Source organism: Oryctolagus cuniculus, chromosome 6 (assembly GCF_051225735.1).
Source record: "Oryctolagus cuniculus isolate XC-2025 breed Fujian yellow rabbit chromosome 6, ASM5122573v1, whole genome shotgun sequence".
Lineage (NCBI taxonomy): Eukaryota > Metazoa > Chordata > Mammalia > Lagomorpha > Leporidae > Oryctolagus > Oryctolagus cuniculus.
In genome coordinates, this window is record NC_142872.1 from 131,050,215 (window position 1) to 131,062,500 (window position 12,286).

Below are 12,286 nucleotides of genomic sequence, written 5' to 3' on the forward strand. Positions count from 1 at the left end.
CCTGTGGGTTTGCCTTTACTCTCCCTAAATGTTGCAGCTACATAGTAAATTGCTTTTTAAGGTAATTGAATCACAAGACAAAGAAAAGAGGAGTTGATAGAAGAAAATGAGTCAACAGGAGTTGGGTGATTGGGGTAGGGGTTAAGATGTTGTTTGGGACACCCTTATCCCATACCAGAGTGACTGGGTTCAAATCTTGGCTCTCATTCTCATTTCAGCCTCTTGCTGATGGGAACCCTGGGAGACAGCAGGTAAGGGCTCAAGTGTTTGGGTCCCTGTCACCCACAAAGGAGATTCAGACTGAACTCCTAGCTTCCTGCTTTGGCCTGGTCCAGGCCCAGATGTTGCTGGCATTTGGGGAGTCAGTGAATGGAAATTCTTTGTTTACCTTTCTGTCTCTGTCTCTCTGATTTTCAAATAAACGAAACAAATAAGGATTAATCAGGAAACCATTAAGACAAGAAGCTGACATAGCAGATCAGAGAAAACTGAAAGTCAATTCCTAGCAGAGATGACATCCAGCACAAACTGATTTTCATGGATAGAATAATGGAGAGAACCTGATATGGGAGGCAACAGGTATCTATGAAGGTTGGATGTAGGTGAGACTGGAAATAGGCTTGGTTTAAAGTCTACGCAAAAAATAATCAATACCTCTGTATTTCTTCCCATACCACACTTGCCAGTTGACAACTTCTTCATAACTGGCTGAAAGCTGAGACTTATTCTTTGGAGAGTAAACCCACAGGGGCTTCATATTCAATATTAACTGGAAGTAACGACACTGAAAAGAAATGGTAAACGAAACTCTGTGCCCTGTACAGTGAGATACTACAGCTTCTTCCCCAGCTAAGATTTAAGGTGAGTGATTCTTGCAGGATTTCTCTCTGGGAAAGGTGATTACCGCAAGAACAAAATACTTAGTCCTATAAATAAAGTCGCCCCAGCAGGAAGGTATCTCCTCTGGTACCCAGAGCCTACTACTTGAAAAGAATTCCCTATCCTCAGTCTACCCCATAAATGTCAGTTCCAAAATGATTTTTTGTGTGATTCAGTCATCATAGAAACACAAAATAAAGGACGGCCAAAGATGTATGGAAATTTCCAACATAAAATATGGATACCAAATCCTAAAGGAAAAAAAATTGACAATTCATGGAGAAAATGCAAACTTTCTATGAAATTATAGAAATTTCAAGAGGAAAATTAAAATTACTGGTCAGAAGAAGAGAAAGACAAACAAGGAAAGGATACTGTGAAAAGAAACTCCAAATTAAAGGAGAAATCTATGAAATTCAAGCAGGAGCATGTAAATTAAAAATGCAGTAAAGGTCCAGAAGACTAAGCTGAAGAATTTTTCCAGAAAGAATTAATCTGGCCAAAAGGTTACAAAGAGAAAAAGACTAGAAAACAGATGCAGCCATTCAAGAACACCTAACAGAAAATAATACAAGTTCTAGTGGGAAAATTAATACAAGGAAAATTTTCAGGACTGACGAGAAGCTACAACTTTTTAGACTGGAATGGTTTAACAAGTAGCTGTCTGGTGCATTGTATTGTGCAATTTTTGGGGTGAGGGTAAGGAGAATAATTCCGAGGGTTTCCATGGTGGGACCAGTGGGATGGGTGAATGAAACAGGCTATATTCTTAGGGGATAAGTTCACACAATGGCTCAGACTTCCCACAAGAAATCTGGAAACAGAAGTCAATAATGCTCTGAGTTTAAAACTGAGGGGAGGCCGGTGCCATGGCTCACTTGGCTAATCCTCTGCCTGTGGCACAGGCACTCTGGGTTCTAGTCCCGGTTGGGGCGCCGGGTACTAGTCCTGGTTGCTCCTCTTCCAGTCCAGCTCTCTGCTGTGGCCCGGGAGGGCAACGGAGGATGGCCCAAATGCTTGGGTCCCTGCACCTGCATGGGAGACCGGGAGGAAGTACCTGGCTCCTGGCTTCGGATTGGCACAGCGCCAGCCGTGGCAGCCATTAGGGGAGTGAACCAACGGAAGGAAGACCTTTCTGTCTCTCTCTCTCACTGTCTATAACTCTATCTGTCAAAAAAAAAAAAAAAAAAAAAACTGAGGGGAAGGGTGAGCATTTAGTGCCACAGTTGACTGCACTGCATCCATATCTGAGTGCCTGGATTCAAACTGGGACTGCAAATTTCAGTCTCCTGCTATTGTACACACTGGGAGGCAGCAGGTGATGGCTGAAGTACCTGGGTCCCTGCCCCCTGAGTGGGAGATTTGGATGGAATTCCAAGCTCTTGGCTTAGGCCTGGCCCAGCCATGGCTGCTGTAAACACTTGGGAAATGAAACAGTGGATGTAAGATCTCAGTCTTTTTCTCTCTTTCTCTTTCAAATAAAGGAATATTTTTTAATAAAGTGAAAATAATTTTTTAATTGTCACTTTCCCTAAGTGTCAGTCACATACGAAGGCAGAATAAAGACAGTTGTAATCTTACCAAATCTCAAAAGTATATACATTTTCTCTGGACATTACATGAGAATTTATTCCCCATCACCCCCCCCCCAAAAAAAAAAAGTAAAAGGAAAAAGAAAGAAAAAAAGTAAAAGGGAGTAGTAATTCATGACAGAGGGATGTATAATATTTAAGAAACCTGGAATCCATCATAGTGTAAAATCAAGTAAATTCAGAGCCAGTACAGTGGTGCAGCAGGTTAAGCTGCTGCCTGCAATACTGGCATCCTGGCATCCCATTTGGGATCCAGTTCAAGTCCCTGCTGCTCCACTTCTGAACCAGCTCCCTTAATGTATTTGAGAATGCACCATTTCATTTGGTATGAAATAGTGATAGGACACAGAAAACCGAGAAAATGGCAAAGTAATTATTAATTAAAAGAAAAACAAATTGAACCAAAACAAAACATAATCTTCATACCCTAAATGAATATGCATTAATAAAAATGTAAACTTTTTTATTTGACCAAAAATTTGCATGTTATGAGTCTATAATGTTGTTACAGCTTAATGTTTTCATAGTACATGAAATATATCCAATAATAATATCTAACATCATAAATTTCTTTAAAAAAGGGTGAAGTAAGTTATTTAAAAATATGAGGCTAATGCCAGAAGAATCAGCTAAAAAGAATTGATGATTATACCTCTAGGAACAGGAATTACCATTATATTTTATTTTAACACACTTTGGAAGGTAGTCTGTAAATATAGCAAGTATCTTCAAAATCTGTTTACTTTCTTATTTTGAATTTAAGAATTTACCGCAAAATTTACATGTTAGGAAAAAAAATTCAGAGGCCAGCACTGTGGTATAGTGCGTAAAGCCTCTGCCTGCAGTGCCAGCATCCCATATGGACACCAGTTCGAGTCCCTGCTGCTCCACTTCCTATCCAGCTCTCTGCTATGGCTTGGGAAATTAGTAGAAGATAGCCCAAGTGTTGGGCCCCTACACTTGCAGAAGAAGCTCATGGCTCCTGGCTTCAGATTGGCCCAGCTCCAGCCATAGCAGACATTTGGGGAATGAGCCAGTGGATGGAAGACTTTCTCTCTCCCTCTCTTCTTCTTCCTCTCTGTTAACTCTGCCTTTCAAATAAATAAATAAATCTTTAAAAAAAGAAAATTCAAGGGCTAATGTTGTGGCACAAGGGGCTAAGCTGACACCGGTGACACCAGCATCCCATATGAGCACTGGTTCAAGTCCTGGCTGCTCCACTTCTGCTCCAGCTCCCTGTTAATGTCCTGGGAAAGCAGCGGAAGATGGCCCCAAGACCTTGGGCCCCTGAGAAGACACTCCTGGCTGCTGACTTTGGCCTGACCCAGCCCCAGCCGTTGTGGCCATTTGGGAAGTAAACCAGCAGATGGAAGATATCTCTCTCTCTCTTTCTCTCTCTCTCTCTCTCTCGATCTCTCGATCTCTGTATCTCTGCCTTTCAAATAAAATAAAAAAAAATTTAAAAAATAAAAAATAAAGAAAAATTCATCACATAAGTATAAACATTATTCATGTGAATTATAATGATACTCATAACATTTGCCTGCAAAGTAGTCTGTTAGATGGTTATTCAAATGTGGTGAAGTACAGCTTAAAGTAAAATCTAGGGGCCAGTGCCATGGCTCAATTGGTTAATCCTCCGCCTGCAGTGCCAGCATCCCATATGGGCTCTGGGTTCTAGTTCCGGTTGCTCCTCTTCCAGTCCAGCTCTCTGCTGTGGCCTGGGAAGGCAGTGGAGGATGGCACAAGTGTTTGGGCCCCTGCACCTGCATGGGAGACCGGGAAGAAGCACCTGGCTCTTGGCGCAGAGCAGCCATTTGGGGAGTGAACCAACAGAAGGAAGACCTTTCTCTCTGTGTCTCTCTCTCTCACTCACTGTCTATAACTCTACCTGTCAAATAAAAAAAAAAAAAAGTAAAATCTAACATCTATGGGTCAGAATCTAAGTAATCAGGAGGGTTATGGAAGTGTATGTCACTGAATCAACCTAAGGAATTATGACTTTGAAAACACTTTTTTCACAAGAGTTACCCCAAAATGAAGTAACTGTCCAAAACTAGTAATTGAAGACATTCTGATTCATCCATTTAAAATGATAGATTTATCTACTTATCCATTTTTTTCTGTGTCAGGATTGTTCATGGGAAAACTAAAAGATCATCAAAAGTGATTTCCTTCAGGAAAATAAAAAGAAAACGAGTAATTTGATACTTATAAATATTAAAATATTTAGTTAAGCAAACTAAAAAATAGATGATTCCTTTTTGTTTTAGTATTTTGGTTTGAATATAACAGGAATCACTTAGTTCCAGTTCAATTCCAATATAATGAGAATAGAAAGGTGGGGAGGAATTCATCTTAAGGAAATCTCAGTATCTCAAGGAATTGCAAAGACAGAAGTACTACCTTGGTCCATGAGACGTTGGAACAAGAAATGGCAGGCCGGCTCACACTCCCTCTCAATTTCTCTCAGGACATTTGCTTTATTTATGTTTCTCTATATCGTCCAGCTATTTCTGTTGTTCTGTTCACATGGAGAGAACCATGTCTCACTCCCAGAGGTTTCAATTGTCCTTCATGCAAGAAATTAGCTTTGACTGAAACTCTTGCTACTAACTAGATTGCTCAGGAAGGATTTTAATGGGTCAGGTCCTGTCCTTGGCCAGGGATCAACATTAGAACATGGAGTCAAGTTGTACAAACATGGCTGCCATCTCCTATACCCATGACTCTGTGCATGGGAATTGGGAATGGTAGGAGTCCTCAGAGAAGACAAGATAGTTGTGAACTTACTTTTTCTTTCAATAATTTTGTTAGGCCCTTCTATGTGTCCAGCACGGGGTAACTAACTCTGAAAAAGACAGACATGTTTCTTACCCCCAGAACAATCTTACTATCGAGTTAGGTGTGTTGATGCAGAGAGGGAATTGATGAAGACTATATTTATATATGATTAAATTGCTAATGTAATATAAGGCAACAAGTGATATGGTGTGCATTTAGAGGTGATGTGGAAGTAAATGAGAAGAGGTATCTCCCTCAGACTTGGGAGGTTAGTGATATCTTCGTGTGAGAAACACCTACACTAAGAATACAAATATGCATAAACATCAGACTGATCAGTAGATGAAGACAAAATATAATAGGAATGACAAAGACTGTACATTTATGTGGACACATATATAATACTGGTGAATCCAAAGAAAAATAATGTGGGACTGCTGATGGATGTTTTGGTTTGAATTCCCTCAACAATCAGACTTTTATGCGAGATAAGACAAAGAAATCCATGGTGTGTGTGTGTGTGTGTGTGTGTTGACATGGTTTTAACAGCTTCTTTCCATAAGGATAGGCACTAGCAGATTACAGGTTTACATTTTCCCTTATGTAGCAACCCTAGCAAAAAAATCACACATCTTCTTTAGTAGTTTTAGGAAACAGTTCCAGGAATGAGTCCCAGTTTGGGACCACTGAGACAGACAGACAGACACACACACACACACACACACACCATGGAATTTTTTCTTTTCTTGCCTCAAAGTCTGATTTTTGAGGGAATTCAAACCAAAACATCCATCAACAGTGCCACATCACTATATACAGACACCTGGGATTGGGGAAGGTTATACTTACATGACAACCAAATAGTGCATATATGGAGATATTTCTTCATAGGACATTATTACTAGAAGAATGGGTGCTTGGCAGGCAAAATCAATAGATGTCTACTAATATTTATTTTATACTTGGAAGTATGCCATGAGCTATACAGACTTAGGAACAAAGAACTGTTTTGTCATTTTTTTAACCAAGTCTATCCTATAATTCTCTTCTATCAGAGTAGTTACTTATATGTAAAAGATGAGTACGAAGAGTAAAAACTAAAATCACTCACATTTTTGTTTTCACTATATCATAAATATTTATACAAAGTGAACAAGTATTCTTAGATTGGGTCACAGATTTTTTTTGAATATTTTTGAAAATCTAATAAAGTCAGTAAACCTATTTTTTAGAAAATTATTTGTCCACAGAAACTTCTGGGGATTGACAGTCTACATGAAGCTCAAGTTAAACACCCTGACTAGTCTGACTGAATATTTCAAAGCTCTCAGTTCCTCTGCAAGTAAACAGATAGTCCTTTTCATAGTTGTAAAATGGGAATACCATTTAGATGAATTTGATGATTTTTTATTTTTAAACTGCTGAAATTATAAAGATACACAAAGACTAAACAGTATTTTCATACTGCATTCTTATTCAATTCAGTGTCACAATCTTAAATCAGGGCAGATAAACTGTATTCAATTTCTGGTGAAGATACAAGGGCAAAAAATTAAGTCTTTCTGAAGCTTTTGGATATTGTTTACTCCCATAATAAGGAAGGCAGCTTGCTGCCTAATAAGATGTGGCCTGGGAGGTTGCTTTATCAATTTGTTGATTCCTTGGAGGAAAAAACACATTTTGGAAACAAATCCAAGAATAAGACTTACATGAATGCAATCCATTTACACTGAGGGTGCATTTCTGTACTGTGTCAAATAAAGAATTTTATAGAGAAATTTATTCCTTCTACATTGTCTTCCCTAAATAATACAACATTCAGGAATTAAATATGTATACGTGTCTTTAGGGCACACTTCCGGGTTTATCGTTTTTTATAACTAATAATATAAACAACCATACATTTGTGAAAATGCTGAAATGCTAAACTTGAAGGTTTGCCAGATAAAACACAAGGAGGTCCACTTAAATTTGAATTCCAAATAAGCCACATTTACTAAGACAAGTATGTCCCAAATAGTTCCTAGTATGTACTTATCCTAAAAAATGTTGTTTCTTATGTGACATTCTTCTTGGACTGGGAATCTTATATTTTAATTTGCAAAGTCTGGCAACCCTATAAACTTGGAAACAGTATTTTAATCATTTATAAAAAATGCTTAACTGAATATTAAAATAATTTTAGTATGAGAATCTCATTTTATGATCAGATATGTTTTCTAGCTACAATGACTATTGAAAAATATATATAACTATATTTTCTTTGACGTTGTACTAGAAAACAGAGGGTTTTTTTTTCATCAACAGTTTCTACTCACATACTTTTTCACTTCTGTAGAAAGTCAGAATCAAGTAAATATTTATTTCAGACTGATTTCAGATACATTCTTTTAATGTCTGAAAAATATTATGAAAAGTTGCATTTTTTGCTTTTAAAGTAACTGATATTTTATATGTGATCTAAAATGATTTGTTTTTGAAAGCATAAACTTTTCTGTAGATATTAAACCCGTGAGTCTAGAAAATGAATAATTCATTTTTAAGTAAATGGGGAATTATTTTGTGCTGTTACTTATACATTTGCACATTTATAGTTAAGTAGTAATTTGCAATAGACATGGCATTAGTTGTGAATTGTGGTTTTCAATATCACAGACACATTTGTTGCTGTGGTTTTGCAATATCATTCCCTGATGCTTTTCTCAATTGTGGTTTTCATAATCATTGTTTGATAGTCATGTAGCTGTGGTTTGGGGCTGCTATATCCATCTGGACAGAGATAATTGCTTATAGGTTTCGTTGTCTTTATTTTATAACCTTGGTGAGCAAAACTAGGAAAGAGAAAAATTGAGTCTTAAATATCATTAATATTCTCATTAAAATGATGACAAGATATAAAATGTCATAGCATCCTTTACATTCATTCATATTACTGTAATTAATATATATTTATAAATTTAGATAAGCTAATATCTATTTCTAACAATGCATTCGGTTATATTATCCATCTCACCTTAAACTCCCTGATTTTTGCTCCTTTCGGTTTTTAAACTGAATATTTAGTTAGGATTTATTTGTTTCTCCTTTTCTTTGAACATTTAACCATGGCAAATGCCAAAAGAAACACTGTTATGATATTTTAATTCCAATGGGCATTCCTTTTGGGTGACATAAAAAAGTCGGCCAGTTTTGTAAAAAGATCTTTGAAAACCGTAATATACAACACATCCGATTCTAAGCCCACCAATTTAACTGTAATGAATTGAACATGAGAAGGTAAAAATCTGTGGTTCTTTGTCTCCTTATTCATTCCACAACACAAACACAAATAACCCTGTTTTTCATGGTACTTAGGGCCTTAATTTGTTGGTTCTTCCGGGGCAGGGATTTTTGTTCTTTAGCCCAAATTACAACAGCAAAGGACCATGCATTCTACAACCTCACGTGGTAACACTGGTAATATAATAAAATTCAGAATTGGTCTTCAGTTTTGTACTCGGGTTCTGGCCGTCCTACCTTCGGATAGGGTAACTCTGCCCATCTTCCGGAAGATGTCCTGATGGAGTTATAAATGACCCTGACTACAGTGCCCCCTGCTCACGGTGCATCCTGCATTATACTCAATCAGCCCAGACTCTCCGCTGACCCCCAGACCCTTTTAGAGCATTGAGTTTGGTGGGGTTCACATAGCTAACAAAGGGGACAGAATTTCAGCTCAGAATGGACCATCTCACATCCTCCTAGGGGAAAAGTCAGCAGTGTCTGGGGGATGGATGTTAACTGTAGTGGGTTTATTAGTCAACACTGGTTACATAAAGCAGCCTGTGTCACTGCCACTTGGACAGTAGTCCCTTCTGGCCCATTCAGGAGAACGCATTTAATACTCAGTGTTTGAGAAACTGTGAGAACCGAAGCTAACCTCACACAGCTCAATTAGGCTAAAATGATAACGATGCAACCCCCCTCAAAATTTCTTCTCCATTAGGCTTGCAGTCTCCGGCATACCACAATACAGTAATTGAATAAGAATGAAACAAAACTTTAGAAGCTACAGAACCATGAAAGAGTTACTGGGTCTTACCTGCTTGGAAAATTATGGCAAGTTCAATCTTTTATTAGTCGCTGGGCGCTTCCCTGAGGCCGAAGAACTAAGACAATGAAAGGTTATGGGGCGGGGTGGGTCGTGCAGAACTGTCAGAGACTTCCGCAGAAAGTTAGGGTTCTTATTAAAAAAAAAAAAAAATCCTTTCCCACCTAAGGCTAAGCACCTGGCTAACGGTCTCCCTTTTGGATAGGAGAAAAACCTCTGCCTGCCTCCCAGTTCGGGGACTTGACAACTTAAAATGGAAACTCGAGGTGACATCCAGCACTTTGGAGGCTGCTTCTCTGGGCGCCCCGTCCCTGCGCACCACGTGGGGCGCGGCCCGGGTCCGCAGGTCTCCGGGGAACCTGAGGAGCGGGGACATGGTCTCCTGAGAGCATGGAGAGGACAGCAGAGGACTTCCCTGGCCCCAGGACACACAGTTGGCATCTGTGATCAGCTGGCTCTCCTCAGCCCTTTTGCCAGGGGCCTAAACCTCGCTGCCAAGAGGCTGCGAGGGCGGGAGCCGCAGGGGTGAGGCGAGGCGGCTGCGCAACTGGAAGCGCAAAGTTTAGGGGGAGCCTGAGATTTCTTTGTACCCCGCTGCGGGGGCAAGGCGCGAGCGAGGGGGCGCTGGGGTCCCTTAGAGGGGTCTGTTGGAAGAAGTTGCCCGAAGAGGGGGGAGGGGTGCCCTGGCAGCCGCCGGGCGTTGACGCGGTGACAACCGCAGAAGGTGGCCCCCCTCCAAGTCCTCCCCACACCTCCCCCCTCAACTCCAGCCACCCCCCACCCCCGCCGCGATCCCCTGCACTGCACGCGCCCGAGGCGCGGGCCCCACTTTGCATCCGGACTGGCTTTGGATGCAGCCAATCCTCCTTTCGCTGATGGAATAGCCTCCCCTCCCCGCAGCCCCGGCGCGCCCCTCCCTCGCGCGCCTCGCCGCCTCCCGCGGCAGAGCCAGAGCGGCGCGGCCCGGAGCGGCGGCGGCGGCGGCGGCGGCGGCGCCCGAGTCCCTGCCCCGCGCGCCGGAGAGGGGAGAGCCCGCGCGCTCCTCCTCTGCGCCCTCCGCCCCCGCTCGCCCGCGGCCGCTCTCCCTGCGCTCCCGCTTTCTCGTCCTTCTTTCCGTGTGGCCCCCTCCTCGCGTGCCCCTTTTCTCCCTCCCTGGCCATTCGCTCGTGGATCCCCGTTCCCCCCGGGCGCTCTCTCCGCTGCCCCCTCCTCACTGTCACACTCTATCTGCCCCCTTCTCGCTCCCTCTCATTTGCCTGCTCATTTCCCAACGTGGCTCCGCGGCTCCCTGAGGAGCCCAGCGGCCGGATCCCGCGCGCCCCGAGCACCTGGAGTCCGGCCGGCGGCGGCAGCAGCGGCAGCTGAGGCAGCGGTAGCGGCCCGAGCCTGGCCAGCGGCGGCGGCGGCGGCGGCGGCGGCGGGAGCCGAGGGAGCGGCAGCCCGGACTGCTGGCACCGCAGGAGCCCCAGCGGCAGCGGCCGCCGCCGAGATGTCCCGGCGAAAGCAGAGCAAACCGCGGCAAATCAAACGTAAGTTTGCGCGCGGGGCCCGGAGTTGGTGGGATTATTCCTGAGGAGGGGGGCGCGCGGGGCGCGGAGGGCGGAGGGGGAATGTCAGGGAAAGCCGCTCCCGGCTCTGGGATTTGTTCAAACTTTGCCAGAACGGTCGGAGGGACAGCCGGACCGTCCTGGACAGACAGCCGCCGACGCGGGCGGCGACGCGGCTGCGAAGGTCAGCCCTGCCCGCTGCTGCGCTCGGCCTTCGCGCCCGGGGTTTCTCTTGGTTGTCACCGCGCGGGGCCGGCCGTCGAGCCGGACGGGGCAGTAGCGCTCTTGCGGGCGCTTATTGTTATTGTTGCTGTCATTGTTGTTGCGGTGGCCCGGGCGCTCCTTCTGGGAACCACTTTTCGCACCTAGGGTGCCAACTTCTCAGAAAAGCTGACCGAGACCTCAGGGGCGAGGATGGTATCTTCTCTAGGCTGGGGGAAATCGGAGGGTCCGGGTGCCGCTCCTGGGCGGTGCCAGAGCCACGCCAAAGCCGAAGCGAAACAAAAAGTAGGTGTAAAAGTTGGCGCCCCTGCCTCCGGCGGCCGTGCGTCTCCGCAGGGCGGGCGCGGAGCCCGCGGCGGCCCGGGCGCTCTGCGGCGCGGGGTTCAGAGGACCGCGGGACCTGCGGGCGCGGGGGAGCGCTGCCCGGGAGGGGTCCCGCCACTCCCCTGCTCCGAAGCTGCGACTTTGCAGGCAGCTGGCGCGGGAGAGAGTGCGGGGCTCGCTTTCCCAGCCCCTCAGGGTCCCGGCGGTGCCTGGAGGACCCTGCGGGGCCAGGGACACCTGCCCGAAACGCACACACCCGCGGAGATCAACTCAGTCAACTTTTCGTAGCTTGGGGAAAATTCTTCCAAGAGTGTGTTTGTTACAGGCCTGCGCCCCAGCTTCAACGCTTTGCCCGAAAAAGAAAAGGAAGAAAGAAAGGAAAAAAAAAAAAAAAAGGCAACAAACCCGTATTAGTTTATTACTCCCAGCCGCGCGGTGCCTCGATTTCTTGCTGTGGTGAGGAATCTGGCAACTAGTGTGCAACTAATTATTGCGTAATTTTAGGAAACGATTTTAGGAGGGCTCCCCCCTCCCCTCTTGGTTGTTAGCCACACTCACCCCACCCCCAAAAGTTGAAAATCCTATTTGGTGTAGTTTAAAAATAAATCTTATCAATCAGCTTGTCCTTGAAATGGGGGCCAGGTTCTGAACAGTTCACCACAGTTAGGTCTGGGTACGTATGAATGATCCTGGCCTCTCGGTCGTGACTTGCTAGCTTTCATGTAGTGGATCTCTTCTCTTAAGCTTCAGTTGCCAGGCTGTGCTACTTGCGTTAAAGCAAGTACTGGTCTTGACTTTGGGCTCACAACAGTTTTAGTCGAGTAGCAATACCGTGCTTGTTGAAGACT

At 44.1% G+C, this 12,286-nt stretch overlaps 1 protein-coding gene and 1 long non-coding RNA gene across 4 annotated transcripts in view; one reads left to right on the top strand and one right to left on the bottom strand.

Annotated features, from left to right (window-relative positions):
- The window catches only part of LOC149126300 (uncharacterized), a 39,639-nt gene extending 29,355 nt beyond the window's left edge, over positions 1 to 10,284 (bottom strand). Inside the window, exons 1-2 of the long non-coding RNA XR_016235860.1 lie at positions 10,175 to 10,284; positions 9,337 to 9,403 (exon numbers count right to left, since the gene is read on the bottom strand). This is a non-coding gene — a long non-coding RNA (uncharacterized LOC149126300). The remainder of the gene's footprint in view (positions 1 to 9,336; positions 9,404 to 10,174) is intronic.
- ZFPM2 (zinc finger protein, FOG family member 2) overlaps positions 10,183 to 12,286 on the top strand; it is a 501,208-nt gene continuing 499,104 nt past the window's right edge. For 2 of the 3 annotated variants that reach the window (XM_089335577.1, XM_017341487.4), the window contains exon 1: positions 10,183 to 10,874. In XM_089335577.1, coding sequence (XP_089191703.1) covers positions 10,835 to 10,874 — 40 coding nt within the window. In that variant the 5' untranslated portion in view covers positions 10,183 to 10,834. The remainder of the gene's footprint in view (positions 10,875 to 12,286) is intronic. The other variant, XM_008255815.5, reaches the window with a different exon arrangement.